Source organism: Molothrus aeneus, chromosome 6 (assembly GCF_037042795.1).
Source record: "Molothrus aeneus isolate 106 chromosome 6, BPBGC_Maene_1.0, whole genome shotgun sequence".
Taxonomy (NCBI): domain Eukaryota; kingdom Metazoa; phylum Chordata; class Aves; order Passeriformes; family Icteridae; genus Molothrus; species Molothrus aeneus.
Genome location: NC_089651.1, coordinates 58,136,237 through 58,161,333, shown reverse-complemented (window position 1 = coordinate 58,161,333; position 25,097 = coordinate 58,136,237). Strand labels below are relative to the sequence as shown.

Here is a 25,097-nt window from a genome sequence, read left to right as displayed (position 1 = left end):
AACATCGTAACAGGGGAAAGAGATGTGCAAAGGCACAATTTTGAGTTCCATGTAGGCAGCACTGAGAATGGACCACTCAAATCCAGGTGTACAATATGGCAAATGCCACACGTTTTCCTGGGGGGGAAAAAGCTTCAAACAAAACAGAACAAAAACCCAAAACCCAAATAGTTACATTTGAATTTTCTGTGATTGATGGCTGAGAGAAGCAGCTGTGCAGTGCTGATTGTGCCTTCTCTGCATACTCATCATCTGTGCTTGTCTCAGGGGTCTCTGAAGCCAGGTAATCATTTCTTCCTGCTCCAGCCTGTGCTGAGACCAAGCAGGCCTGGGGTGCCCAGGCCCGTTAGCAGGAGAGCTGGTGAAAGTCACTGCCAGGCACACGGCCTTCCCCTCCAAGGCTCCAGAGACACAAGGGCAGAAAGCTGTAGCCTAAGCTGCATTGCACTTGCACCTTTGTTGGCCTTGTCTGTCCTCTGGCATCCCTCAGGCTGGGCGGTGTAAATCTGAGCTGCTTCCACAGGGAATTCAGGGTTTGCCCACACTGGGGCCTTGCTGAAGGCAAAGGCCACGCAAGGGCTCTCTCCCTTGTGCCGCCCGTGCCATGGAAGGCCCCAGAGCAAGAGGGCATTTCTTGGCTGCTGAGACCCCTCTTGACACTCTGGCCTTGCAGGTTAGCAAAATCCACACGGACATACGGAGACATTCCCGCACTGACTTTCACTCCTAACCTTTCAATTCTCTACAAGGAAAATTCTGCTTTTTCCTTCTGCTCTGAAGGCCATGGATTCCCTTGGCTGATGTTTTTGGCACAAAGGTTCTCCTCACATGGAAACCCTTCCGGGCAACCTGAAATTCTTCTGCCCACTGAGAACCCATTCTGTCCCACGGGAAGTGCAGTGCAAAAGCCCCACGTTTCTCTCCCCTGCCAGGAGCTGGTTTCACAGCTCAAATGCCGGACACGATGCAGATGGCCCCAGAAGGGAGGTTGTAGCTTAGTGGGAGTCATTCTATCAGCCCAGGGAACACACAGTATGAGCAGAGGAAAATGACCTCAAGTTGCGCTAGGGGAGGTTTCGATTGCATCTCTAGGAAATATTCCCTCAAGCAAAAGGTGTCAAGCTTGGGAACAGGCTGCCTAGGGAAATGGCTCGGAGTGACCACCCTCAGAGAGGTAGAACAGTCTTGTTGATGTGGCATTTGGGGACCTGGCTGATTGGAGCAGTAGGCAGTGTTAAGTTTGCAGCTGCACTGTGTGATCTTCAGGGACGTTTTCAACCGCGCTGACACCTAGATTTCAGTGTAGCTCAACCAGCGAGGAGTCAAAGCTTAGAGTCAATGATCCTCAAGGGTGCCTTCCAACAGGGATGTCTATGAGATTGCCAGTAAAGGGCCGATGAAAAGAATGACAAAAAGAGAGAACAATGGGAAATCCTTTGGAAAAGCTTCCCCCAACAAGGGCAGCACTAAGCAGTACACCAGGGCCACTCTGAGTGCCTGAGCCAGGAGTTGGCTCAGGGCAAAAGGGTGGGGCTGGCTGGGTTGTGACATGCTGTGACACGTGTGACGTCACGGGGGACGTGTCACAATGGGGGCAGCTCTAAAAGGCCCCAGCAGGTAACGCTGGCCCTGCATTGCTTTGGCAAGCGGTGAGTACACACGTGGCGGGGAGGCTGGGCTGGGAACAAGGGCTGGGCCAGAAATGCTGCACCTGGGGCTGGGTTCTCCTTCTGCATGCAGGGACAGCCCCCCATGGGAGAGCCTTGGGCAGGCCACAGGGTGGCTGCTGCTGCTGCTGCTGCTGCTGCTGCTGCTGCTGCTGCTGGGGCACTGAGACAGGCCTTGCTGCCTGCATGCTGTCTGTGGCCCTGTGCTTCCTACGCCCAGATCCCTGAGGATCCTGGCCTCTATCCAGCAAGCAGCAGTTCCCTCCCTCCCCGCCCCATTCACAGACTTCTCTCCCTCCTCCTGCAGACCATGGCTCCCATGGCGTTCTTTTTCACGCTCTTGAAAAGCCTCATCCAGTACCCACAGCCCGTGGCTGAGGGATTGGATGAGGAAACACGTCTGCGCATGGAAGTGCGTGCCAAACACCTGGAACGGGAGAGGCTTCAGCTGGAGCAGGAGGTGGAGCGGCATAGCCAGCAGCAGGTGCAGTTCTTGCTGCTCTTAGCTGTTGCTGTGCTCCTGGTCTACATCTTGGTCCTGTGGTTTATTGGGTGGAAAAGCAGCCTGAGGAGAGAGGAGGATGAAGAAGAAAACCGTGGTGCAAATGAAGAGGAAGCGGGCAATGTTGCTGCAAATGAAGAAGACGATGTTGGAAACGAAGCTGTCAATGAGGCTGAAATTGCAGCAAACAACGATGTTGCAATTGCAGTCCAAGTAGAAGATGATTTTGACGATCGCGTTGGACGACTTATAATGCAGCGCATCCGGTGGCCTGTACAGGACCTGCAGAGAGGCTGTCAGTGGACAACTAACCTGATGGACAATTACACGGTTTATTTTGGACACGTCTTGTCAAACAGTTTCTACCCAGTCTTGCAACGAGCCATCGGGGTGGGCAGTGCCTTTGAGGGCTGGAGTCCCCGTGAGGAGGACGTGGTGTACCACGTGCTCATCCCCATGACTCCTCCCCGAGGCCACAGCTTCCACCTGGAGCTGGACAGTGCAGGGCAGAGGCCCGTGAGGAACTTCCGTGTCCGCGTGCAGCTGGAGTGCACCTGCAGGAGGGAGCAGCAGGCTGAGGACATGCTGTGCTTCCTGCACCAGCCTGAGGAGGAGCTGAGGAGGAATCAGGGTCCCAGCCTCCTGCACACCCTGTGCACCGGCTCCTACCTGGACGTGCAGAAAACTGCCCGCTGGTTCTACCAGCTGGTGAGAGCAATCTGGCCAGCTTTGCCTCAGTCACACAACTGGCACTTAGTGCTGCTGCCCTCCACGCGCTCCTGCCAATTCAAGGTGACCAACGGCAGGGAAAGCTTCAGGATTGAGATGCTCTTCGGGGTGCGGAGAGACGACTCAGCCGTCTTCGTCAGCAGCCAGACCAGAGAGGCCCACACAGCAAGCACAATCTGGCCCGAGTCTTATGCTGTGGCAGAGGCTGAATTCTTCAAGCACATTGCCAGGCAGGCGCCTCCTGACAGCTTGCACCTGAAATGCCTGCAGTTCTTCACCCGACTTCCGCTGGGCTTCAGCTTTTCCACCTACACCATGAAGACCATTGTCATGCACCTGCTCAATGTCAGACCCGTCTCATCGTGGTGCAGGAGAGACCTCCTAGAACGACTGCAGGATATCATCAAGAGCCTGCGCTTCTGTGTGCAAGCCAAACGCCTCAACCACTTCATTGTGGGGAACCCGACGCTCCCTCAGCACATCCATGTACCTGCAGATGTTCAAACGTGTGGGACGTACAATCTTCTCCTTCGCCTGGCGCAGCAGCCGGATGCCCACGCCCAGGCCATCCATGAGTACCGGGTTCTGAAAAGGTGGTACAAAAGAATCCTTCTTGCTGAAGATTGACCCTATGAAGGGGAGGAGTCATGGCTGTGAGCACAGAGCTGTGCTTGTGCTGTTCACAGCTGGCAGCAGAGAACCACCTTGCAGTCCAGATTTGGCTGAGAAGAGGTTGCGTGCAAAGGCTCTGGTGAAGGTCCCACTGGCTCTCCTGCCGCCTCAGCAGGTGGAGGGCCCTGGGTGGTTTTATACCAGGTCTTTCTGTAATTTCATTTTCCAAAAAAAGCACCCAGACCGCATTCAGCCCTGCTTACCACTACTCTCCCATGCCTGAAAAAGCACATGAAGAGAACACGTGCAGGGCTAAAGCCTCCAAAGCCGACCTGCAACATGCAGTCTTTCCTGGCCTTTGAAAAGGGGCAAAATCTAGAGCGTGGAAGTAGTGTGAATGTGGGACAGAGAAAGAGAAAAAAAATGGGGCAAAAAGGACCAAGAGAAAAAGCGGGCGCTGCTGGCCGAGGATCAGTCAACGGATGGAGTCTCTCTATGTTCCTGGAAGGGACATCTTGACGTCAGCGTTGGAACAACGGCATTGGAGCTGGCCGGAAATTTTGTATACGAAGGAATCCAGATTTTTATTTCATAGATATATAGTGTATTCCTATTATAGACTATAATATTTATAAATTAGATATACTACTAAACTACCATCAACCAAAACAATATACTAAGAGAAATAATATAAAATATATGAAATGTGTAGTTATGATGTCAGGATAAAAAGTAATTTTAAAGAGTTGAATCTGTAATTATGTGTAAATACTAACAGTAGAGGCCATATTTAGTGTCACTATCTGTTATGACACATATTGTTGGTTTTAGTATGTTTATGTCTGGAAGGTGTTCCATAAAAGAGAGGTATTTCTAACATAGATAAGATACATATGATATATACATGCTGTTAAAATTAGATTTGAATAGAACTGTGTAATATGTATTATATACCCTATGCCTGTATATATTACCCCATGCCTATAATATATTACAATATATTACGTTACTCATGCAATTTTTAGATACATATATAGCCATATCTACTGTCGCTATCTGTTATGAACCATATATATGCCCTATAGTTAGCGCACTTAAGAGCGGTGAGCTGGAAAATTCTTTGCTCTTGTTTCAATAAAATGCAATTTTACAGGATCTGCTGTGTGCAAGACTTTATTGATCTCAGCAAGGCCTAGAGTAGTGGTAAATGTCACCCACTGTGAATCTGGGATCTTGAACAGACGCCTTGAAGTCAACCAAACTGAGAGTGCTGAATTGGCTCTAAGCAGAAATTAAGCCAAGCCAAGCCAGCCCCTCAGATCACAGAATCCCAGAATGGCTTGGCTTGGAAGGGTCCTTAGAAATTGTCTTGTTCCAGCCCTGCTGCCAAGGGCAGGGACACCTTCCGCCAGGCCAGGTTGCCACAAGGCGCATCCAAGCTGGCCTGGAACACGGCCAGGGATGGGGCAGCCACAGCTCCTGTGCGCAGCGTGGGCCAGGCCTCAGCAGCCTCTGAGGCCAGAATTCCTTGCCCATCACCAGCCTAAGGCCGTCCTGTGTCGCTGGGAAGCCACTGGCCCTGGCGCTGTCCCTGCGGGCCTTTGCCAAGAGCCCCTGTGCAGGTCTCTGCTGGCTCCCGGGCAGGGACCGAAAGGCCGCAGGAAGGCGCCCCTGGAGAAGGCCTTGGAGAGCGCTGGGGCCAGGAGTGCCGCCATGAGGGCAGCAAGCGGGGCCTGGGCTGTCTGTGCGTGTGGGAGGGCACAGGGCGGGCACCGAGGCCCTGCCAGCTGGAGCTGGGAGCTCTGCAGGGCGGCCGGCAGAGAGGCCTGGGCTCCCGCAGCTCTGCAGCCCTCACGGCTGAGGCAGCTGCCCGGGCACAGCCGGCTGGGGACACGCGGCCGGCCCGGGGCCAGCCGCAGGGGGAGCCGGCTCTGGGGCCGGCCCAGGCCACAGCAGGGAGCAGCCCATGGGGCTGTGCCCGGCCAGGGAGCGGCTCTGCCCGGGGACAGGGCTCCGGGAGCAGGGCAGCAGGGCCGGCAGTGCCGGGCACAGACACAGGTGCACACATGGCTGCAGCCACAGTCAGGATCACGCAGGAGCCTTCTCACTCTCTGCAGCTCCCACACAGCAGGGTGGGGCTGGTGCAGGCCAGCCTCTGCTCCCAGGAACCAAGGGAGAGGACAAGAGTGGCTGCCCGAGGAATTGGTGCAATTGTCCTTGCTTGAGCCACTTCAGCAATGTGTGGCAGCGGCACTCGGGGACATGGTTGCGAGTTGAACTTGTCTGTGTTAGGTTTGTGCCCTGCGACTTGATAGCAGGACCAATGTGGAGTGGGACACAGCCCAGCTGCTGGCAGCTGTGAGCTGACTTATTCCGTACAGATGAGCCTTCCACCATGGCGAGCACCAGTGCTGGCAGCCGAGCCACTGGCACCATGCCACCTTACACTACTGCAGAAGACTTGAAGGCTCAGGCTGTGTCACAGGAGGGGGGTGGGTGGCTCTCCCAGCTCTTGAGCTCAAGGTGAGAGGAGAGAAAAGCTGTTACCCATCAGTGCCTTGAACTGAAACATCGTAACAGGGGAAAGAGATGTGCAAAGGCACAATTTTGAGTTCCATGTAGGCAGCACTGAGAATGGACCACTCAAATCCAGGTGTACAATATGGCAAATGCCACACGTTTTCCTGGGGGGGAAAAAGCTTTAAATGAAACACAACAAAGTCCCCAAAATCAAAGAGTAATGTTGGAATATTTTGTGATTGATGGCTTAGAGAAGCAGCTGTGCAGTGCTGATTGTGCCTTCTCTGCATACTCATCATCTATGCTTGTCTCAGGGGTCTCTGAAGCCAGGTAATCATTTCTTCCTGCTCCAGCCTGTGCTGAGACCAAGCAGGCCTGGGGTGCCCAGGCCCGTTAGCAGGAGAGCTGGTGAAAGTCACTGCCAGGCACACGGCCTTCCCCTCCAAGGCTCCAGAGACACAAGGGCAGAAAGCTGTAGCCTAAGCTGCATTGCACTTGCACCTTTGTTGGCCTTGTCTGTCCTCTGGCATCCCTCAGGCTGGGCGGTGTAAATCTGAGCTGCTTCCACAGGGAATTCAGGGTTTGCCCACACTGGGGCCTTGCTGAAGGCAAAGGCCACGCAAGGGCTCTCTCCCTTGTGCCGCCCGTGCCATGGAAGGCCCCAGAGCAAGAAGGCATTTCTTGGCTGCTGAGACCCCTCTTGACACTCTGGCCTTGCAGGTTAGCAAAATCCACACGGACATACGGAGACATTCCCGCACTGACTTTCACTCCTAACCTTTCAATTCTCTACAAGGAAAATTCTGCTTTTTCCTTCTGCTCTGAAGGCCATGGATTCCCTTGGCTGATGTTTTTGGCACAAAGGTTCTCCTCACATGGAAACCCTTCCGGGCAACCTGAAATTCTTCTGCCCACTGAGAACCCATTCTGTCCCACGGGAAGTGCAGTGCAAAAGCCCCACGTTTCTCTCCCCTGCCAGGAGCTGGTTTCACAGCTCAAATGCCAGACACGATGCAGATGGCCCCAGAAGGGAGGTTGTAGCTTAGTGGGAGTCATTCTATCAGCCCAGGGAACACACAGTATGAGCAGAGGAAAATGACCTCAAGTTGCGCTAGGGGAGGTTTCGATTGCATCTCTAGGAAATATTCCCTCAAGCAAAAGGTGTCAAGCTTGGGAACAGGCTGCCTAGGGAAATGGCTCGGAGTGACCACCCTCAGAGAGGTAGAACAGTCTTGTTGATGTGGCATTTGGGGACCTGGCTGATTGGAGCAGTAGGCAGTGTTAAGTTTGCAGCTGCACTGTGTGATCTTCAGGGACGTTTTCAACCGCGCTGACACCTAGATTTCAGTGTAGCTCAACCAGCGAGGAGTCAAAGCTTAGAGTCAATGATCCTCAAGGGTGCCTTCCAACAGGGATGTCTATGAGATTGCCAGTAAAGGGCCGATGAAAAGAATGACAAAAAGAGAGAACAATGGGAAATCCTTTGGAAAAGCTTCCCCCAACAAGGGCAGCACTAAGCAGTACACCAGGGCCACTCTGAGTGCCTGAGCCAGGAGTTGGCTCAGGGCAAAAGGGTGGGGCTGGCTGGGTTGTGACATGCTGTGACACGTGTGACGTCACGGGGGACGTGTCACAATGGGGACAGCTCTAAAAGGCCCCAGCAGGTAACGCTGGCCCTGCATTGCTTTGGCAAGCGGTGAGTGCACACGTGGCGGGGTGGCTGGGCTGGGAACAAGGGCTGGGCCAGAAATGCTGCACCTGGGGCTGGGTTCTCCTTCTGCATGCAGGGACAGCCCCCAATGGGAGAGCCTTGGGCAGGCCACAGGGTGGCTGCTGCTGCTGCTGCTGCTGCTGCTGGGGCACGGAGACAGGCCTTGCTGCCTGCATGCTGTCTGTGGCCCTGTGCTTCCTACGCCCAGATCCCTGAGGATCCTGGCCTCTATCCAGCAAGCAGCAGTTCCCTCCCTCCCCGCCCCACTCACAGACTTCTCTCCCTCCTCCTGCAGACCATGGCTCCCATGGCGTTCTTTTTCACGCTCTTGAAAAGCCTCATCCAGTACCCACAGCCCGTGGCTGAGGGATTGGATGAGGAAACACGTCTGCGCATGGAAGTGCGTGCCAAACACCTGGAACGGGAGAGGCTTCAGCTGGAGCAGGAGGTGGAGCGGCATAGCCAGCAGCAGGTGCAGTTCTTGCTGCTCTTAGCTGTTGCTGTGCTCCTGGTCTACATCTTGGTCCTGTGGTTTATTGGGTGGAAAAGCAGCCTGAGGAGAGAGGAGGATGAAGAAGAAAACCGTGGTGCAAATGAAGAGGAAGCGGGCAATGTTGCTGCAAATGAAGAAGACGATGTTGGAAACGAAGCTGTCAATGAGGCTGAAATTGCAGCAAACAACGATGTTGCAATTGCAGTCCAAGTAGAAGATGATTTTGACGATCGCGTTGGACGACTTATAATGCAGCGCATCCGGTGGCCTGTACAGGACCTGCAGAGAGGCTGTCAGTGGACAACTAACCTGATGGACAATTACACGGTTTATTTTGGACACGTCTTGTCAAACAGTTTCTACCCAGTCTTGCAACGAGCCATCGGGGTGGGCAGTGCCTTTGAGGGCTGGAGTCCCCGTGAGGAGGACGTGGTGTACCGCGTGCTCATCCCCATGACTCCTCCCCGAGGCCACAGCTTCCACCTGGAGCTGGACAGTGCAGGGCAGAGGCCCGTGAGGAACTTCCGTGTCCGCGTGCAGCTGGAGTGCACCTGCAGGAGGGAGCAGCAGGCTGAGGACATGCTGTGCTTCCTGCACCAGCCTGAGGAGGAGCTGAGGAGGAATCAGGGTCCCAGCCTCCTGCACACCCTGTGCACCGGCTCCTACCTGGACGTGCAGAAAACTGCCCGCTGGTTCTACCAGCTGGTGAGAGCAATCTGGCCAGCTTTGCCTCAGTCACACAACTGGCACTTAGTGCTGCTGCCCTCCACGCGCTCCTGCCAATTCAAGGTGACCAACGGCAGGGAAAGCTTCAGGATTGAGATGCTCTTCGGGGTGCGGAGAGACGACTCAGCCGTCTTCGTCAGCAGCCAGACCAGAGAGGCCCACACAGCAAGCACAATCTGGCCCGAGTCTTATGCTGTGGCAGAGGCTGAATTCTTCAAGCACATTGCCAGGCAGGCGCCTCCTGACAGCTTGCACCTGAAATGCCTGCAGTTCTTCACCCGACTTCCGCTGGGCTTCAGCTTTTCCACCTACACCATGAAGACCATTGTCATGCACCTGCTCAATGTCAGACCCGTCTCATCGTGGTGCAGGAGAGACCTCCTAGAACGACTGCAGGATATCATCAAGAGCCTGCGCTTCTGTGTGCAAGCCAAACGCCTCAACCACTTCATTGTGGGGAACCCGACGCTCCCTCAGCACATCCATGTACCTGCAGATGTTCAAACGTGTGGGACGTACAATCTTCTCCTTCGCCTGGCGCAGCAGCCGGATGCCCACGCCCAGGCCATCCATGAGTACCGGGTTCTGAAAAGGTGGTACAAAAGAATCCTTCTTGCTGAAGATTGACCCTATGAAGGGGAGGAGTCATGGCTGTGAGCACAGAGCTGTGCTTGTGCTGTTCACAGCTGGCAGCAGAGAACCACCTTGCAGTCCAGATTTGGCTGAGAAGAGGTTGTGTGCAAAGGCTCTGGTGAAGGTCCCACTGGCTCTCCTGCCGCCTCAGCAGGTGGAGGGCCCTGGGTGGTTTTATACCAGGTCTTTCTGTAATTTCATTTTCCAAAAAAAGCACCCAGACCGCATTCAGCCCTGCTTACCACTACTCTCCCATGCCTGAAAAAGCACATGAAGAGAACACGTGCAGGGCTAAAGCCGCCAAAGCCGACCTGCAACATGCAGTCTTTCCTGGCCTTTGAAAAGGGGCAAAATCTAGAGCGTGGAAGTAGTGTGAATGTGGGACAGAGAAAGAGAAAAAAAATGGGGCAAAAAGGACCAAGAGAAAAAGCGGGCGCTGCTGGCCGAGGATCAGTCAACAGATGGAGTCTCTCTGTGTTCCTGGAAGGGACATCTTGACGTCAGCGTTGGAACAACGGCGTTGGAGCTGGCCGGAAATTTTGTATACGAAGGAATCCAGATTTTTATTTCATAGATATATAGTGTATTCCTATTATAGACTATAATATTTATAAATTAGATATACTACTAAACTACCATCAACCAAAACAATATACTAAGAGAAATAATATAAAATATATGAAATGTGTAGTTATGATGTCAGGATAAAAAGTAATTTTAAAGAGTTGAATCTGTAATTATGTGTAAATACTAACAGTAGAGGCCATATTTAGTGTCACTATCTGTTGTGACACATATTGTTGGTTTTAGTATGTTTATGTCTGGAAGGTGTTCCATAAAAGAGAGATATTTATAACACAGATAAGATACATATGATATATACATGCTGTTAAAATTAGATTTGAATAGAACTGTATCAGATGTATTATACACCCCATGCCCGTATATATTACCCCATGCCTCTAATATATTACAATATATTACGTTATTGATGCAATTTTTAGATACATATATAGCCATATCTACTGTCGCTATCTGTTGTGAACCATATATATGCCCTATAGTTATCACATTTAAGAGCGGTGAGCTGGAAAATTCTTTGCTCTTGTTTCAATAAAATGCAACTTTACAGGATCTGCTGTGTGCAAGACTTTATTGATCTCAGCAAGGCCTAGAGTAGTGGTAAATGTCACCCACTGTGAATCTGGGATCTTGAACAGACGCCTTGAAGTCAACCAAACTGAGAGTGCTGAATTGGCTCTAAGCAGAAATTAAGCCAAGCCAAGCCAGCCCCTCAGATCACAGAATCCCAGAATGGCTTGGCTTGGAAGGGTCCTTAGAAATTGTCTTGTTCCAGCCCTGCTGCCAAGGGCAGGGACACCTTCCGCCAGGCCAGGTTGCCACAAGGCGCATCCAAGCTGGCCTGGAACACGGCCCGGGATGGGGCAGCCACAGCTCCTGTGCGCAGCGTGGGCCAGGCCTCAGCAGCCTCTGAGGCCAGAATTCCTTGCCCATCACCAGCCTAAGGCCGTCCTGTGTCGCTGGGAAGCCACTGGCCCTGGCGCTGTCCCTGAGGGCCCTTGCCAAGAGCCCCTGTGCAGGTCTCTGCTGGCTCCCGGGCAGGGACCGAAAGGCCGCAGGAAGGCGCCCCTGGAGAAGGCCTTGGAGAGCGCTGGGGCCAGGAGTGCCGCCATGAGGGCAGCAAGCGGGGCCTGGGCTGTCTGTGCGTGTGGGAGGGCACAGGGCGGGCACCGAGGCCCTGCCAGCTGGAGCTGGGAGCTCTGCAGGGCGGCCGGCAGAGAGGCCTGGGCTCCCGCAGCTCTGCAGCCCTCACGGCTGAGGCAGCTGCCCGGGCACAGCCGGCTGGGGACACGCGGCCGGCCCGGGGCCAGCCACAGGGGGAGCCGGCTCTGGGGCCGGCCCAGGCCGCAGCAGGGAGCAGCCCATGGGGCTGTGCCCGGCCAGGGAGCGGCTCTGCCCGGGGACAGGGCTCCGGGAGCAGGGCAGCAGGGCCGGCAGTGCCGGGCACAGACACAGGTGCACACATGGCTGCAGCCACAGTCAGGATCACGCAGGAGCCTTCTCACTCTCTGCAGCTCCCACACAGCAGGGTGGGGCTGGTGCAGGCCAGCCTCTGCTCCCAGGAACCAAGGGAGAGGACAAGAGTGGCTGCCCGAGGAATTGGTGCAATTGTCCTTGCTTGAGCCACTTCAGCAATGTGTGGCAGCGGCACTCGGGGACATGGTTGCGAGTTGAACTTGTCTGTGTTAGGTTTGTGCCCTGCGACTTGATAGCAGGACCAATGTGGAGTGGGACACAGCCCAGCTGCTGGCAGCTGTGAGCTGACTTATTCCGTACAGATGAGCCTTCCACCATGGCGAGCACCAGTGCTGGCAGCCGAGCCACTGGCACCATGCCACCTTACACTGCTGCAGAAGACTTGAAGGCTCAGGCTGTGTCACAGGAGGGGGGTGGGTGGCTCTCCCAGCTCTTGAGCTCAAGGTGAGAGGAGAGAAAAGCTGTTACCCATCAGTGCCTTGTACTGAAACATCGTAACAGGGGAAAGAGATGTGCAAAGGCACAATTTTGAGTTCCATGTAGGCAGCACTGAGAATGGACCACTCAAATCCAGGTGTACAATATGGCAAATGCCACACGTTTTCCTGGGGGGGAAAAAGCTTCAAAGAAAACAGAACAAAAACCCAAAACCCAAATAGTTACATTTGAATTTTCTGTGATTGATGGCTGAGAGAAGCAGCTGTGCAGTGCTGATTGTGCCTTCTCTGCATACTCATCATCTGTGCTTGTCTCAGGGGTCTCTGAAGCCAGGTAATCATTTCTTCCTGCTCCAGCCTGTGCTGAGACCAAGCAGGCCTGGGGTGCCCAGGCCCGTTAGCAGGAGAGCTGGTGAAAGTCACTGCCAGGCACACGGCCTTCCCCTCCAAGGCTCCAGAGACACAAGGGCAGAAAGCTGTAGCCTAAGCTGCATTGCACTTGCACCTTTGTTGGCCTTGTCTGTCCTCTGGCATCCCTCAGGCTGGGCGGTGTAAATCTGAGCTGCTTCCACAGGGAATTCAGGGTTTGCCCACACTGGGGCCTTGCTGAAGGCAAAGGCCACGCAAGGGCTCTCTCCCTTGTGCCGCCCGTGCCATGGAAGGCCCCAGAGCAAGAGGGCATTTCTTGGCTGCTGAGACCCCTCTTGACACTCTGGCCTTGCAGGTTAGCAAAATCCACACGGACATACGGAGACATTCCCGCACTGACTTTCACTCCTAACCTTTCAATTCTCTACAAGGAAAATTCTGCTTTTTCCTTCTGCTCTGAAGGCCATGGATTCCCTTGGCTGATGTTTTTGGCACAAAGGTTCTCCTCACATGGAAACCCTTCCGGGCAACCTGAAATTCTTCTGCCCACTGAGAACCCATTCTGTCCCACGGGAAGTGCAGTGCAAAAGCCCCACGTTTCTCTCCCCTGCCAAGAGCTGGTTTCACAGCTCAAATGCCGGACACGATGCAGATGGCCCCAGAAGGGAGGTTGTAGCTTAGTGGGAGTCATTCTATCAGCCCAGGGAACACACAGTATGAGCAGAGGAAAATGACCTCAAGTTGCGCCAGGGGAGGTTTCGATTGCATCTCTAGGAAATATTCCCTCAAGCAAAAGGTGTCAAGCTTGGGAACAGGCTGCCTAGGGAAATGGCTCGGAGTGACCACCCTCAGAGAGGTAGAACAGTCTTGTTGATGTGGCATTTGGGGACCTGGCTGATTGGAGCAGTAGGCAGTGTTAAGTTTGCAGCTGCACTGTGTGATCTTCAGGGACGTTTTCAACCGCGCTGACACCTAGATTTCAGTGTAGCTCAACCAGTGAGGAGTCAAAGCTTAGAGTCAATGATCCTCAAGGGTGCCTTCCAACAGGGATGTCTATGAGATTGCCAGTAAAGGGCCGATGAAAAGAATGACAAAAAGAGAGAACAATGGGAAATCCTTTGGAAAAGCTTCCCCCAACAAGGGCAGCCCTAAGCAGTACACCAAGGCCACTCTGAGTGCCTGAGCCAGGAGTTGGCTCAGGGCAAAAGGGTGGGGCTGGCTGGGTTGTGACATGCTGTGACACGTGTGACGTCACGGGGGACGTGTCACAATGGGGACAGCTCTAAAAGGCCCCAGCAGGTAACGCTGGCCCTGCATTGCTTTGGCAAGCGGTGAGTACACACGTGGCGGGGAGGCTGGACTGGGAACAAGGGCTGGGGCAGAAATGCTGCACCTGGGGCTGGGTTCTCCTTCTGCATGCAGGGACAGCCCCCCATGGGAGAGCCTTGGGCAGGCCACAGGGTGGCTGCTGCTGCTGCTGCTGCTGCTGCTGCTGCTGCTGCTGCTGGGGCACTGAGACAGGCCTTGCTGCCTGCATGCTGTCTGTGGCCCTGTGCTTCCTACGCCCAGATCCCTGAGGATCCTGGCCTCTATCCAGCAAGCAGCAGTTCCCTCCCTCCCCGCCCCACTCACAGACTTCTCTCCCTCCTCCTGCAGACCATGGCTCCCATGGCGTTCTTTTTCACGCTCTTGAAAAGCCTCATCCAGTACCCACAGCCCGTGGCTGAGGGATTGGATGAGGAAACACGTCTGCGCATGGAAGTGCGTGCCAAACACCTGGAACGGGAGAGGCTTCAGCTGGAGCAGGAGGTGGAGCGGCATAGCCAGCAGCAGGTGCAGTTCTTGCTGCTCTTAGCTGTTGCTGTGCTCCTGGTCTACATCTTGGTCCTGTGGTTTATTGGGTGGAAAAGCAGCCTGAGGAGAGAGGAGGATGAAGAAGAAAACCGTGGTGCAAATGAAGAGGAAGCGGGCAATGTTGCTGCAAATGAAGAAGACGATGTTGGAAACGAAGCTGTCAATGAGGCTGAAATTGCAGCAAACAACGATGTTGCAATTGCAGTCCAAGTAGAAGATGATTTTGACGATCGCGTTGGACGACTTATAATGCAGCGCATCCGGTGGCCTGTACAGGACCTGCAGAGAGGCTGTCAGTGGACAACTAACCTGATGGACAATTACACGGTTTATTTTGGACACGTCTTGTCAAACAGTTTCTACCCAGTCCTGCAACGAGCCATCGGGGTGGGCAGTGCCTTTGAGGGCTGGAGTCCCCGTGAGGAGGACGTGGTGTACCGCGTGCTCATCCCCATGACTCCTCCCCGAGGCCACAGCTTCCACCTGGAGCTGGACAGTGCAGGGCAGAGGCCCGTGAGGAACTTCCGTGTCCGCGTGCAGCTGGAGTGCACCTGCAGGAGGGAGCAGCAGGCTGAGGACATGCTGTGCTTCCTGCACCAGCCTGAGGAGGAGCTGAGGAGGAATCAGGGTCCCAGCCTCCTGCACACCCTGTGCACCGGCTCCTACCTGGACGTGCAGAAAACTGCCCGCTGGTTCTACCAGCTGGTGAGAGCAATCTGGCCAGCTTTGCCTCAGTCACACAACTGGCACTTAGTGCTGCTGCCCTCCACGCGCTCCTGCCAATTCAAGGTGACCAACGGCAGGGAAAGCTTCAGGATTGAGATGCTCTTCGGGGTGCGGAGAGACGACTCAGCCGTCTTCGTCAGCAGCCAGACCAGAGAGGCCCACACAGCAAGCACAATCTGGCCCGAGTCTTATGCTGTGGCAGAGGCTGAATTCTTCAAGCACATTGCCAGGCAGGCGCCTCCTGACAGCTTGCACCTGAAATGCCTGCAGTTCTTCACCCGACTTCCGCTGGGCTTCAGCTTTTCCACCTACACCATGAAGACCATTGTCATGCACCTGCTCAATGTCAGACCCGTCTCATCGTGGTGCAGGAGAGACCTCCTAGAACGACTGCAGGATATCATCAAGAGCCTGCGCTTCTGTGTGCAAGCCAAACGCCTCAACCACTTCATTGTGGGGAACCCGACGCTCCCTCAGCACATCCATGTACCTGCAGATGTTCAAACGTGTGGGACGTACAATCTTCTCCTTCGCCTGGCGCAGCAGCCGGATGCCCACGCCCAGGCCATCCATGAGTACCGGGTTCTGAAAAGGTGGTACAAAAGAATCCTTCTTGCTGAAGATTGACCCTATGAAGGGGAGGAGTCATGGCTGTGAGCACAGAGCTGTGCTTGTGCTGTTCACAGCTGGCAGCAGAGAACCACCTTGCAGTCCAGATTTGGCTGAGAAGAGGTTGCGTGCAAAGGCTCTGGTGAAGGTCCCACTGGCTCTCCTGCCGCCTCAGCAGGTGGAGGGCCCTGGGTGGTTTTATACCAGGTCTTTCTGTAATTTCATTTTCCAAAAAAAGCACCCAGACCGCATTCAGCCCTGCTTACCACTACTCTCCCATGCCTGAAAAAGCACATGAAGAGAACACGTGCAGGGCTAAAGCCTCCAAAGCCGACCTGCAACATGCAGTCTTTCCTGGCCTTTGAAAAGGGGCAAAATCTAGAGCGTGGAAGTAGTGTGAATGTGGGACAGAGAAAGAGAAAAAAAATGGGGCAAAAAGGACCAAGAGAAAAAGCGGGCGCTGCTGGCCGAGGATCAGTCAACGGATGGAGTCTCTCTATGTTCCTGGAAGGGACATCTTGACGTCAGCGTTGGAACAACGGCGTTGGAGCTGGCCGGAAATTTTGTATACGAAGGAATCCAGATTTTTATTTCATAGATATATAGTGTATTCCTATTATAGACTATAATATTTATAAATTAGATATACTACTAAACTACCATCAACCAAAACAATATACTAAGAGAAATAATATAAAATATATGAAATGTGTAGTTATGATGTCAGGATAAAAAGTAATTTTAAAGAGTTGAATCTGTAATTATGTGTAAATACTAACAGTAGAGGCCATATTTAGTGTCACTATCTGTTATGACACATATTGTTGGTTTTAGTATGTTTATGTCTGGAAGGTGTTCCATAAAAGAGAGGTATTTCTAACATAGATAAGATACATATGATATATACATGCTGTTAAAATTAGATTTGAATAGAACTGTGTAATATGTATTATATACCCTATGCCTGTATATATTACCCCATGCCTATAATATATTAGAATATATTACGTTACTCATGCAATTTTTAGATACATATATAGCCATATCTACTGTCGCTATCTGTTATGAACCATATATATGCCCTATAGTTAGCGCACTTAAGAGCGGTGAGCTGGAAAATTCTTTGCTCTTGTTTCAATAAAATGCAACTTTACAGGATCTGCTGTGTGCAAGACTTTATTGATCTCAGCAAGGCCTAGAGTAGTGGTAAATGTCACCCACTGTGAATCTGGGATCTTGAACAGACGCCTTGAAGTCAACCAAACTGAGAGTGCTGAATTGGCTCTAAGCAGAAATTAAGCCAAGCCAAGCCAGCCCCTCAGATCACAGAATCCCAGAATGGCTTGGCTTGGAAGGGTCCTTAGAAATTGTCTTGTTCCAGCCCTGCTGCCAAGGGCAGGGACACCTTCCGCCAGGCCAGGTTGCCACAAGGCGCATCCAAGCTGGCCTGGAACACGGCCAGGGATGGGGCAGCCACAGCTCCCGTGGGCAGCGTGGGCCAGGCCTCAGCAGCCTCTGAGGCCAGAATTCCTTGCCCATCACCAGCCTAAGGCCGTCCTGTGTCGCTGGGAAGCCACTGGCCCTGGCGCTGTCCCTGAGGGCCCTTGCCAAGAGCCCCTGTGCAGGTCTCTGCTGGCTCCCGGGCAGGGACCGAAAGGCCGCAGGAAGGCGCCCCTGGAGAAGGCCTTGGAGAGCGCTGGGGCCAGGAGTGCCGCCATGAGGGCAGCAAGCGGGGCCTGGGCTGTCTGTGCGTGTGGGAGGGCACAGGGCGGGCACCGAGGCCCTGCCAGCTGGAGCTGGGAGCTCTGCAGGGCGGCCGGCAGAGAGGCCTGGGCTCCCGCAGCTCTGCAGCCCTCACGGCTGAGGCAGCTGCCCGGGCACAGCCGGCTGGGGACACGCGGCCGGCCCGGGGCCAGCCGCAGGGGGAGCCGGCTCTGGGGCCGGCCCAGGCCGCAGCAGGGAGCAGCCCATGGGGCTGTGCCCGGCCAGGGAGCGGCTCTGCCCGGGGACAGGGCTCCGGGAGCAGGGCAGCAGGGCCGGCAGTGCCGGGCACAGACACAGGTGCACACATGGCTGCAGCCACAGTCAGGATCACGCAGGAGCCTTCTCACTCTCTGCAGCTCCCACACAGCAGGGTGGGGCTGGTGCAGGCCAGCCTCTGCTCCCAGGAACCAAGGGAGAGGACAAGAGTGGCTGCCCGAGGAATTGGTGCAATTGTCCTTGCTTGAGCCACTTCAGCAATGTGTGGCAGCGGCACTCGGGGACATGGTTGCGAGTTGAACTTGTCTGTGTTAGGTTTGTGCCCTGCGACTTGATAGCAGGACCAATGTGGAGTGGGACACAGCCCAGCTGCTGGCAGCTGTGAGCTGACTTATTCCGTACAGATGAGCCTTCCACCATGGCGAGCACCAGTGCTGGCAGCCGAGCCACTGGCACCATGCCACCTTACACTGCTGCAGAAGACTTGAAGGCTCAGGCTGTGTCACAGGAGGGGGGTGGGTGGCTCTCCCAGCTCTTGAGCTCAAGGTGAGAGGAGAGAAAAGCTGTTACCCATCAGTGCCTTGTACTGAAACATCGTAACAGGGGAAAGAGATGTGCAAAGGCACAATTTTGAGTTCCATGTAGGCAGCACTGAGAATGGACCACTCAAATCCAGGTGTACAATATGGCAAATGCCACACGTTTTCCTGGGGGGGAAAAAGCTTCAAACAAAACAGAACAAAAACCCAAAACCCAAATAGTTACATTTGAATTTTCTGTGATTGATGGCTGAGAGAAGCAGCTGTGCAGTGCTGATTGTGCCTTCTCTGCATACTCATCATCTGTGCTTGTCTCAGGGGTCTCTGAAGCCAGGTAATCATTTCTTCCTGCTCCAGCCTGTGCTGAGACCAAGCAGGCCTGGGGTGCCCAGGCCCGTTAGCAGGAGAGCTGGTGAAAGTCACTGCCAGGCACACGGCCTTCCCCTCCAAGGCTCCAGAGACACAAGGGCAGAAAGCTGTAGCCTAAGCTGCATTGCACTTGCACCTTTGTTGGCCTTGTCTGTCCTCTGGCATCCCTCAGGCTGGGCGGTGTAAATCTGAGCTGCTTCCACAGGGAATTCAGGGTTTGCCCACACTGGGGCCTTGCTGAAGGCAAAGGCCACGCAAGGGCTCTCTCCCTTGTGCCGCCCGTGCCATGGAAGGCCCCAGAGCAAGAGGGCATTTCTTGGCTGCTGAGACCCCTCTTGACACTCTGGCCTTGCAGGTTAGCAAAATCCACACGGACATACGGAGACATTCCCGCACTGACTTTCACTCCTAACCTTTCAATTCTCTACAAGGAAAATTCTGCTTTTTCCTTCTGCTCTGAAGGCCATGGATTCCCTTGGCTGATGTTTTTGGCACAAAGGTTCTCCTCACATGGAAACCCTTCCGGGCAACCTGAAATTCTTCTGCCCACTGAGAACCCATTCTGTCCCACGGGAAGTGCAGTGCAAAAGCCCCACGTTTCTCTCCCCTGCCAGGAGCTGGTTTCACAGCTCAAATGCCGGACACGATGCAGATGGCCCCAGAAGGGAGGTTGTAGCTTAGTGGGAGTCATTCTATCAGCCCAGGGAACACACAGTATGAGCAGAGGAAAATGACCTCAAGTTGCGCTAGGGGAGGTTTCGATTGCATCTCTAGGAAATATTCCCTCAAGCAAAAGGTGTCAAGCTTGGGAACAGGCTGCCTAGGGAAATGGCTCGGAGTGACCACCCTCAGAGAGGTAGAACAGTCTTGTTGATGTGGCATTTGGGGACCTGGCTGATTGGAGCAGTAGGCAGTGTTAAGTTTGCAGCTGCACTGTGTGATCTTCAGGGACGTTTTCAACCGCGCTGACACCTAGATTTCAGTGTAGCTCAACCAGCGAGGAGTCAAAGCTTAGAGTCAATGATCCTCAAGGGTGCCTTCCAACAGGGATGTCTATGAGATTGCCAGTAAAGGGCCGATGAAAAGAATGACAAAAAGAGAGAACAATGGGAAATCCTTTGGAAAAGCTTCCCCCAACAAGGGCAGCACTAAGCAGTACACCAGGGCCACTCTGAGTGCCTGAGCCAGGAGTTGGCTCAGGGCAAAAGGGTGGGGCTGGCTGGGTTGTGACATGCTGTGACACGTGTGACGTCACGGGGGACGTGTCACAATGGGGGCAGCTCTAAAAGGCCCCAGCAGGTAACGCTGGCCCTGCATTGCTTTGGCAAGCGGTGAGTACACACGTGGCGGGGAGGCTGGGCTGGGAACAAGGGCTGGGCCAGAAATGCTGCACCTGGGGCTGGGTTCTCCTTCTGCATGCAGGGACAGCCCCCCATGGGAGAGCCTTGGGCAGGCCACAGGGTGGCTGCTGCTGCTGCTGCTGCTGCTGCTGCTGCTGCTGCTGCTGCTGGGGCACGGAGACAGGCCTTGCTGCCTGCATGCTGTCTGTGGCCCTGTGCTTCCTACGCCCAGATCCCTGAGGATCCTGGCCTCTATCCAGCAAGCAGCAGTTCCCTCCCTCCCCGCCCCATTCACAGACTTCTCTCCCTCCTCCTGCAGACCATGGCTCCCATGGCGTTCTTTTTCACGCTCTTGAAAAGCCTCATCCAGTACCCACAGCCCGTGGCTGAGGGATTGGATGAGGAAACACGTCTGCGCATGGAAGTGCGTGCCAAACACCTGGAACGGGAGAGGCTTCAGCTGGAGCAGGAGGTGGAGCGGCATAGCCAGCAGCAGGTGCAGTTCTTGCTGCTCTTAGCTGTTGCTGTGCTCCTGGTCTACATCTTGGTCCTGTGGTTTATTGGGTGGAAAAGCAGCCTGAGGAGAGAGGAGGATGAAGAAGAAAACCGTGGTGCAAATGAAGAGGAAGCGGGCAATGTTGCTGCAAATGAAGAAGACGATGTTGGAAACGAAGCTGTCAATGAGGCTGAAATTGCAGCAAACAACGATGTTGCAATTGCAGTCCAAGTAGAAGATGATTTTGACGATCGCGTTGGACGACTTATAATGCAGCGCATCCGGTGGCCTGTACAGGACCTGCAGAGAGGCTGTCAGTGGACAACTAACCTGATGGACAATTACACGGTTTATTTTGGACACGTCTTGTCAAACAGTTTCTACCCAGTCTTGCAACGAGCCATCGGGGTGGGCAGTGCCTTTGAGGGCTGGAGTCCCCGTGAGGAGGACGTGGTGTACCACGTGCTCATCCCCATGACTCCTCCCCGAGGCCACAGCTTCCACCTGGAGCTGGACAGTGCAGGGCAGAGGCCCGTGAGGAACTTCCGTGTCCGCGTGCAGCTGGAGTGCACCTGCAGGAGGGAGCAGCAGGCTGAGGACATGCTGTGCTTCCTGCACCAGCCTGAGGAGGAGCTGAGGAGGAATCAGGGTCCCAGCCTCCTGCACACCCTGTGCACCGGCTCCTACCTGGACGTGCAGAAAACTGCCCGCTGGTTCTACCAGCTGGTGAGAGCAATCTGGCCAGCTTTGCCTCAGTCACACAACTGGCACTTAGTGCTGCTGCCCTCCACGCGCTCCTGCCAATTCAAGGTGACCAACGGCAGGGAAAGCTTCAGGATTGAGATGCTCTTCGGGGTGCGGAGAGACGACTCAGCCGTCTTCGTCAGCAGCCAGACCAGAGAGGCCCACACAGCAAGCACAATCTGGCCCGAGTCTTATGCTGTGGCAGAGGCTGAATTCTTCAAGCACATTGCCAGGCAGGCGCCTCCTGACAGCTTGCACCTGAAATGCCTGCAGTTCTTCACCCGACTTCCGCTGGGCTTCAGCTTTTCCACCTACACCATGAAGACCATTGTCATGCACCTGCTCAATGTCAGACCCGTCTCATCGTGGTGCAGGAGAGACCTCCTAGAACGACTGCAGGATATCATCAAGAGCCTGCGCTTCTGTGTGCAAGCCAAACGCCTCAACCACTTCATTGTGGGGAACCCGACGCTCCCTCAGCACATCCATGTACCTGCAGATGTTCAAACGTGTGGGACGTACAATCTTCTCCTTCGCCTGGCGCAGCAGCCGGATGCCCACGCCCAGGCCATCCATGAGTACCGGGTTCTGAAAAGGTGGTACAAAAGAATCCTTCTTGCTGAAGATTGACCCTATGAAGGGGAGGAGTCATGGCTGTGAGCACAGAGCTGTGCTTGTGCTGTTCACAGCTGGCAGCAGAGAACCACCTTGCAGTCCAGATTTGGCTGAGAAGAGGTTGTGTGCAAAGGCTCTGGTGAAGGTCCCACTGGCTCTCCTGCCGCCTCAGCAGGTGGAGGGCCCTGGGTGGTTTTATACCAGGTCTTTCTGTAATTTCATTTTCCAAAAAAAGCACCCAGACCGCATTCAGCCCTGCTTACCACTACTCTCCCATGCCTGAAAAAGCACATGAAGAGAACACGTGCAGGGCTAAAGCCTCCAAAGCCGACCTGCAACATGCAGTCTTTCCTGGCCTTTGAAAAGGGGCAAAATCTAGAGCGTGGAAGTAGTGTGAATGTGGGACAGAGAAAGAGAAAAAAAATGGGGCAAAAAGGACCAAGAGAAAAAGCGGGCGCTGCTGGCCGAGGGTCAGTCAACGGATGGAGTCTCTCTATGTTCCTGGAAGGGACATCTTGACGTCAGCGTTGGAACAACGGCATTGGAGCTGGCCGGAAATTTTGTATACGAAGGAATCCAGATTTTTATTTCATAGATATATAGTGTATTCCTATTATAGACTATAATATTTATAAATTAGATATACTACTAAACTACCATCAACCAAAACAATATACTAAGAGAAATAATATAAAATATATGAAATGTGTAGTTATGATGTCAGGATAAAAAGTAATTTTAAAGAGTTGAATCTGTAATTATGTGTAAATACTAACAGTAGAGGCCATATTTAGTGTCACTATCTGTTATGACACATATTGTTGGTTTTAGTATGTTTATGTCTGGAAGGTGTTCCATAAAAGAGAGGTATTTCTAACATAGATAAGATACATATGATATATACATGCTGTTAAAATTAGATTTGAATAGAACTGTGTAATATGTATTATATACCCTATGCCTGTATATATTACCCCATGCCTATAATATATTAGAATATATTACGTTACTCATGCAATTTTTAGATACATATATAGCCATATCTACTGTTGCTATCTGTTATGAACCATATATATGCCCTATAGTTAGCGCACTTAAGAGCGGTGAGCTGGAAAATTCTTTGCTCTTGTTTCAATAAAATGCAATTTTACAGGATCTGCTGTGTGCAAGACTTTATTGATCTCAGCAAGGCCTAGAGTAGTGGTAAATGTCACCCACTGTGAATCTGGGATCTTGAACAGACGCCTTGAAGTCAACCAAACTGAGAGTGCTGAATTGGCTCTAAGCAGAAATTAAGCCAAGCCAAGCCAGCCCCTCAGATCACAGAATCCCAGAATGGCTTGGCTTGGAAGGGTCCTTAGAAATTGTCTTGTTCCAGCCCTGCTGCCAAGGGCAGGGACACCTTCCGCCAGGCCAGGTTGCCACAAGGCGCATCCAAGCTGGCCTGGAACACGGCCAGGGATGGGGCAGCCACAGCTCCTGTGCGCAGCGTGGGCCAGGCCTCAGCAGCCTCTGAGGCCAGAATTCCTTGCCCATCACCAGCCTAAGGCCGTCCTGTGTCGCTGGGAAGCCACTGGCCCTGGCGCTGTCCCTGCGGGCCTTTGCCAAGAGCCCCTGTGCAGGTCTCTGCTGGCTCCCGGGCAGGGACCGAAAGGCCGCAGGAAGGCGCCCCTGGAGAAGGCCTTGGAGAGCGCTGGGGCCAGGAGTGCCGCCATGAGGGCAGCAAGCGGGGCCTGGGCTGTCTGTGCGTGTGGGAGGGCACAGGGCGGGCACCGAGGCCCTGCCAGCTGGAGCTGGGAGCTCTGCAGGGCGGCCGGCAGAGAGGCCTGGGCTCCCGCAGCTCTGCAGCCCTCACGGCTGAGGCAGCTGCCCGGGCACAGCCGGCTGGGGACACGCGGCCGGCCCGGGGCCAGCCACAGGGGGAGCCGGCTCTGGGGCCGGCCCAGGCCGCAGCAGGGAGCAGCCCATGGGGCTGTGCCCGGCCAGGGAGCGGCTCTGCCCGGGGACAGGGCTCCGGGAGCAGGGCAGCAGGGCCGGCAGTGCCGGGCACAGACACAGGTGCACACATGGCTGCAGCCACAGTCAGGATCACGCAGGAGCCTTCTCACTCTCTGCAGCTCCCACACAGCAGGGTGGGGCTGGTGCAGGCCAGCCTCTGCTCCCAGGAACCAAGGGAGAGGACAAGAGTGGCTGCCCGAGGAATTGGTGCAATTGTCCTTGCTTGAGCCACTTCAGCAATGTGTGGCAGCGGCACTCGGGGACATGGTTGCGAGTTGAACTTGTCTGTGTTAGGTTTGTGCCCTGCGACTTGATAGCAGGACCAATGTGGAGTGGGACACAGCCCAGCTGCTGGCAGCTGTGAGCTGACTTATTCCGTACAGATGAGCCTTCCACCATGGCGAGCACCAGTGCTGGCAGCCGAGCCACTGGCACCATGCCACCTTACACTACTGCAGAAGACTTGAAGGCTCAGGCTGTGTCACAGGAGGGGGGTGGGTGGCTCTCCCAGCTCTTGAGCTCAAGGTGAGAGGAGAGAAAAGCTGTTACCCATCAGTGCCTTGAACTGAAACATCGTAACAGGGGAAAGAGATGTGCAAAGGCACAATTTTGAGTTCCATGTAGGCAGCACTGAGAATGGACCACTCAAATCCAGGTGTACAATATGGCAAATGCCACACGTTTTCCTGGGGGGGAAAAAGCTTTAAATGAAACACAACAAAGTCCCCAAAATCAAAGAGTAATGTTGGAATATTTTGTGATTGATGGCTTAGAGAAGCAGCTGTGCAGTGCTGATTGTGCCTTCTCTGCATACTCATCATCTATGCTTGTCTCAGGGGTCTCTGAAGCCAGGTAATCATTTCTTCCTGCTCCAGCCTGTGCTGAGACCAAGCAGGCCTGGGGTGCCCAGGCCCGTTAGCAGGAGAGCTGGTGAAAGTCACTGCCAGGCACACGGCCTTCCCCTCCAAGGCTCCAGAGACACAAGGGCAGAAAGCTGTAGCCTAAGCTGCATTGCACTTGCACCTTTGTTGGCCTTGTCTGTCCTCTGGCATCCCTCAGGCTGGGCGGTGTAAATCTGAGCTGCTTCCACAGGGAATTCAGGGTTTGCCCACACTGGGGCCTTGCTGAAGGCAAAGGCCACGCAAGGGCTCTCTCCCTTGTGCCGCCCGTGCCATGGAAGGCCCCAGAGCAAGAAGGCATTTCTTGGCTGCTGAGACCCCTCTTGACACTCTGGCCTTGCAGGTTAGCAAAATCCACACGGACATACGGAGACATTCCCGCACTGACTTTCACTCCTAACCTTTCAATTCTCTACAAGGAAAATTCTGCTTTTTCCTTCTGCTCTGAAGGCCATGGATTCCCTTGGCTGA

General features: G+C 54.0%; 4 protein-coding genes across 4 annotated transcripts; all 4 read left to right on the top strand.

The window, feature by feature from the left end:
- Positions 1-1,986: 1,986 nt before the first annotated feature.
- Positions 1,987-3,525, top strand: LOC136558245 (inositol 1,4,5-trisphosphate receptor-interacting protein-like 1). Its single transcript, XM_066552569.1, has one exon. It carries the CDS (start codon positions 1,987-1,989, stop codon positions 3,523-3,525), a length of 1,539 nt encoding a protein of 512 aa, XP_066408666.1.
- A 4,610-nt stretch (positions 3,526-8,135) lies between these two features.
- On the top strand, positions 8,136-9,587 carry LOC136558244 (inositol 1,4,5-trisphosphate receptor-interacting protein-like 1). The gene has a single exon (XM_066552568.1). It carries the CDS (start codon positions 8,136-8,138, stop codon positions 9,585-9,587), a length of 1,452 nt encoding a protein of 483 aa, XP_066408665.1.
- A 4,625-nt stretch (positions 9,588-14,212) lies between these two features.
- LOC136558243 (inositol 1,4,5-trisphosphate receptor-interacting protein-like 1) lies at positions 14,213-15,664 on the top strand. Its single transcript, XM_066552567.1, has one exon. The coding sequence runs from the start codon at positions 14,213-14,215 to the stop codon at positions 15,662-15,664; it is 1,452 nt and encodes a 483-aa protein (XP_066408664.1).
- Positions 15,665-20,205: 4,541 nt separating this feature from the next.
- LOC136558242 (inositol 1,4,5-trisphosphate receptor-interacting protein-like 1) lies at positions 20,206-21,744 on the top strand. Its single transcript, XM_066552566.1, has one exon. The coding sequence runs from the start codon at positions 20,206-20,208 to the stop codon at positions 21,742-21,744; it is 1,539 nt and encodes a 512-aa protein (XP_066408663.1).
- The last annotated feature ends 3,353 nt before the right edge of the window (positions 21,745-25,097 follow it).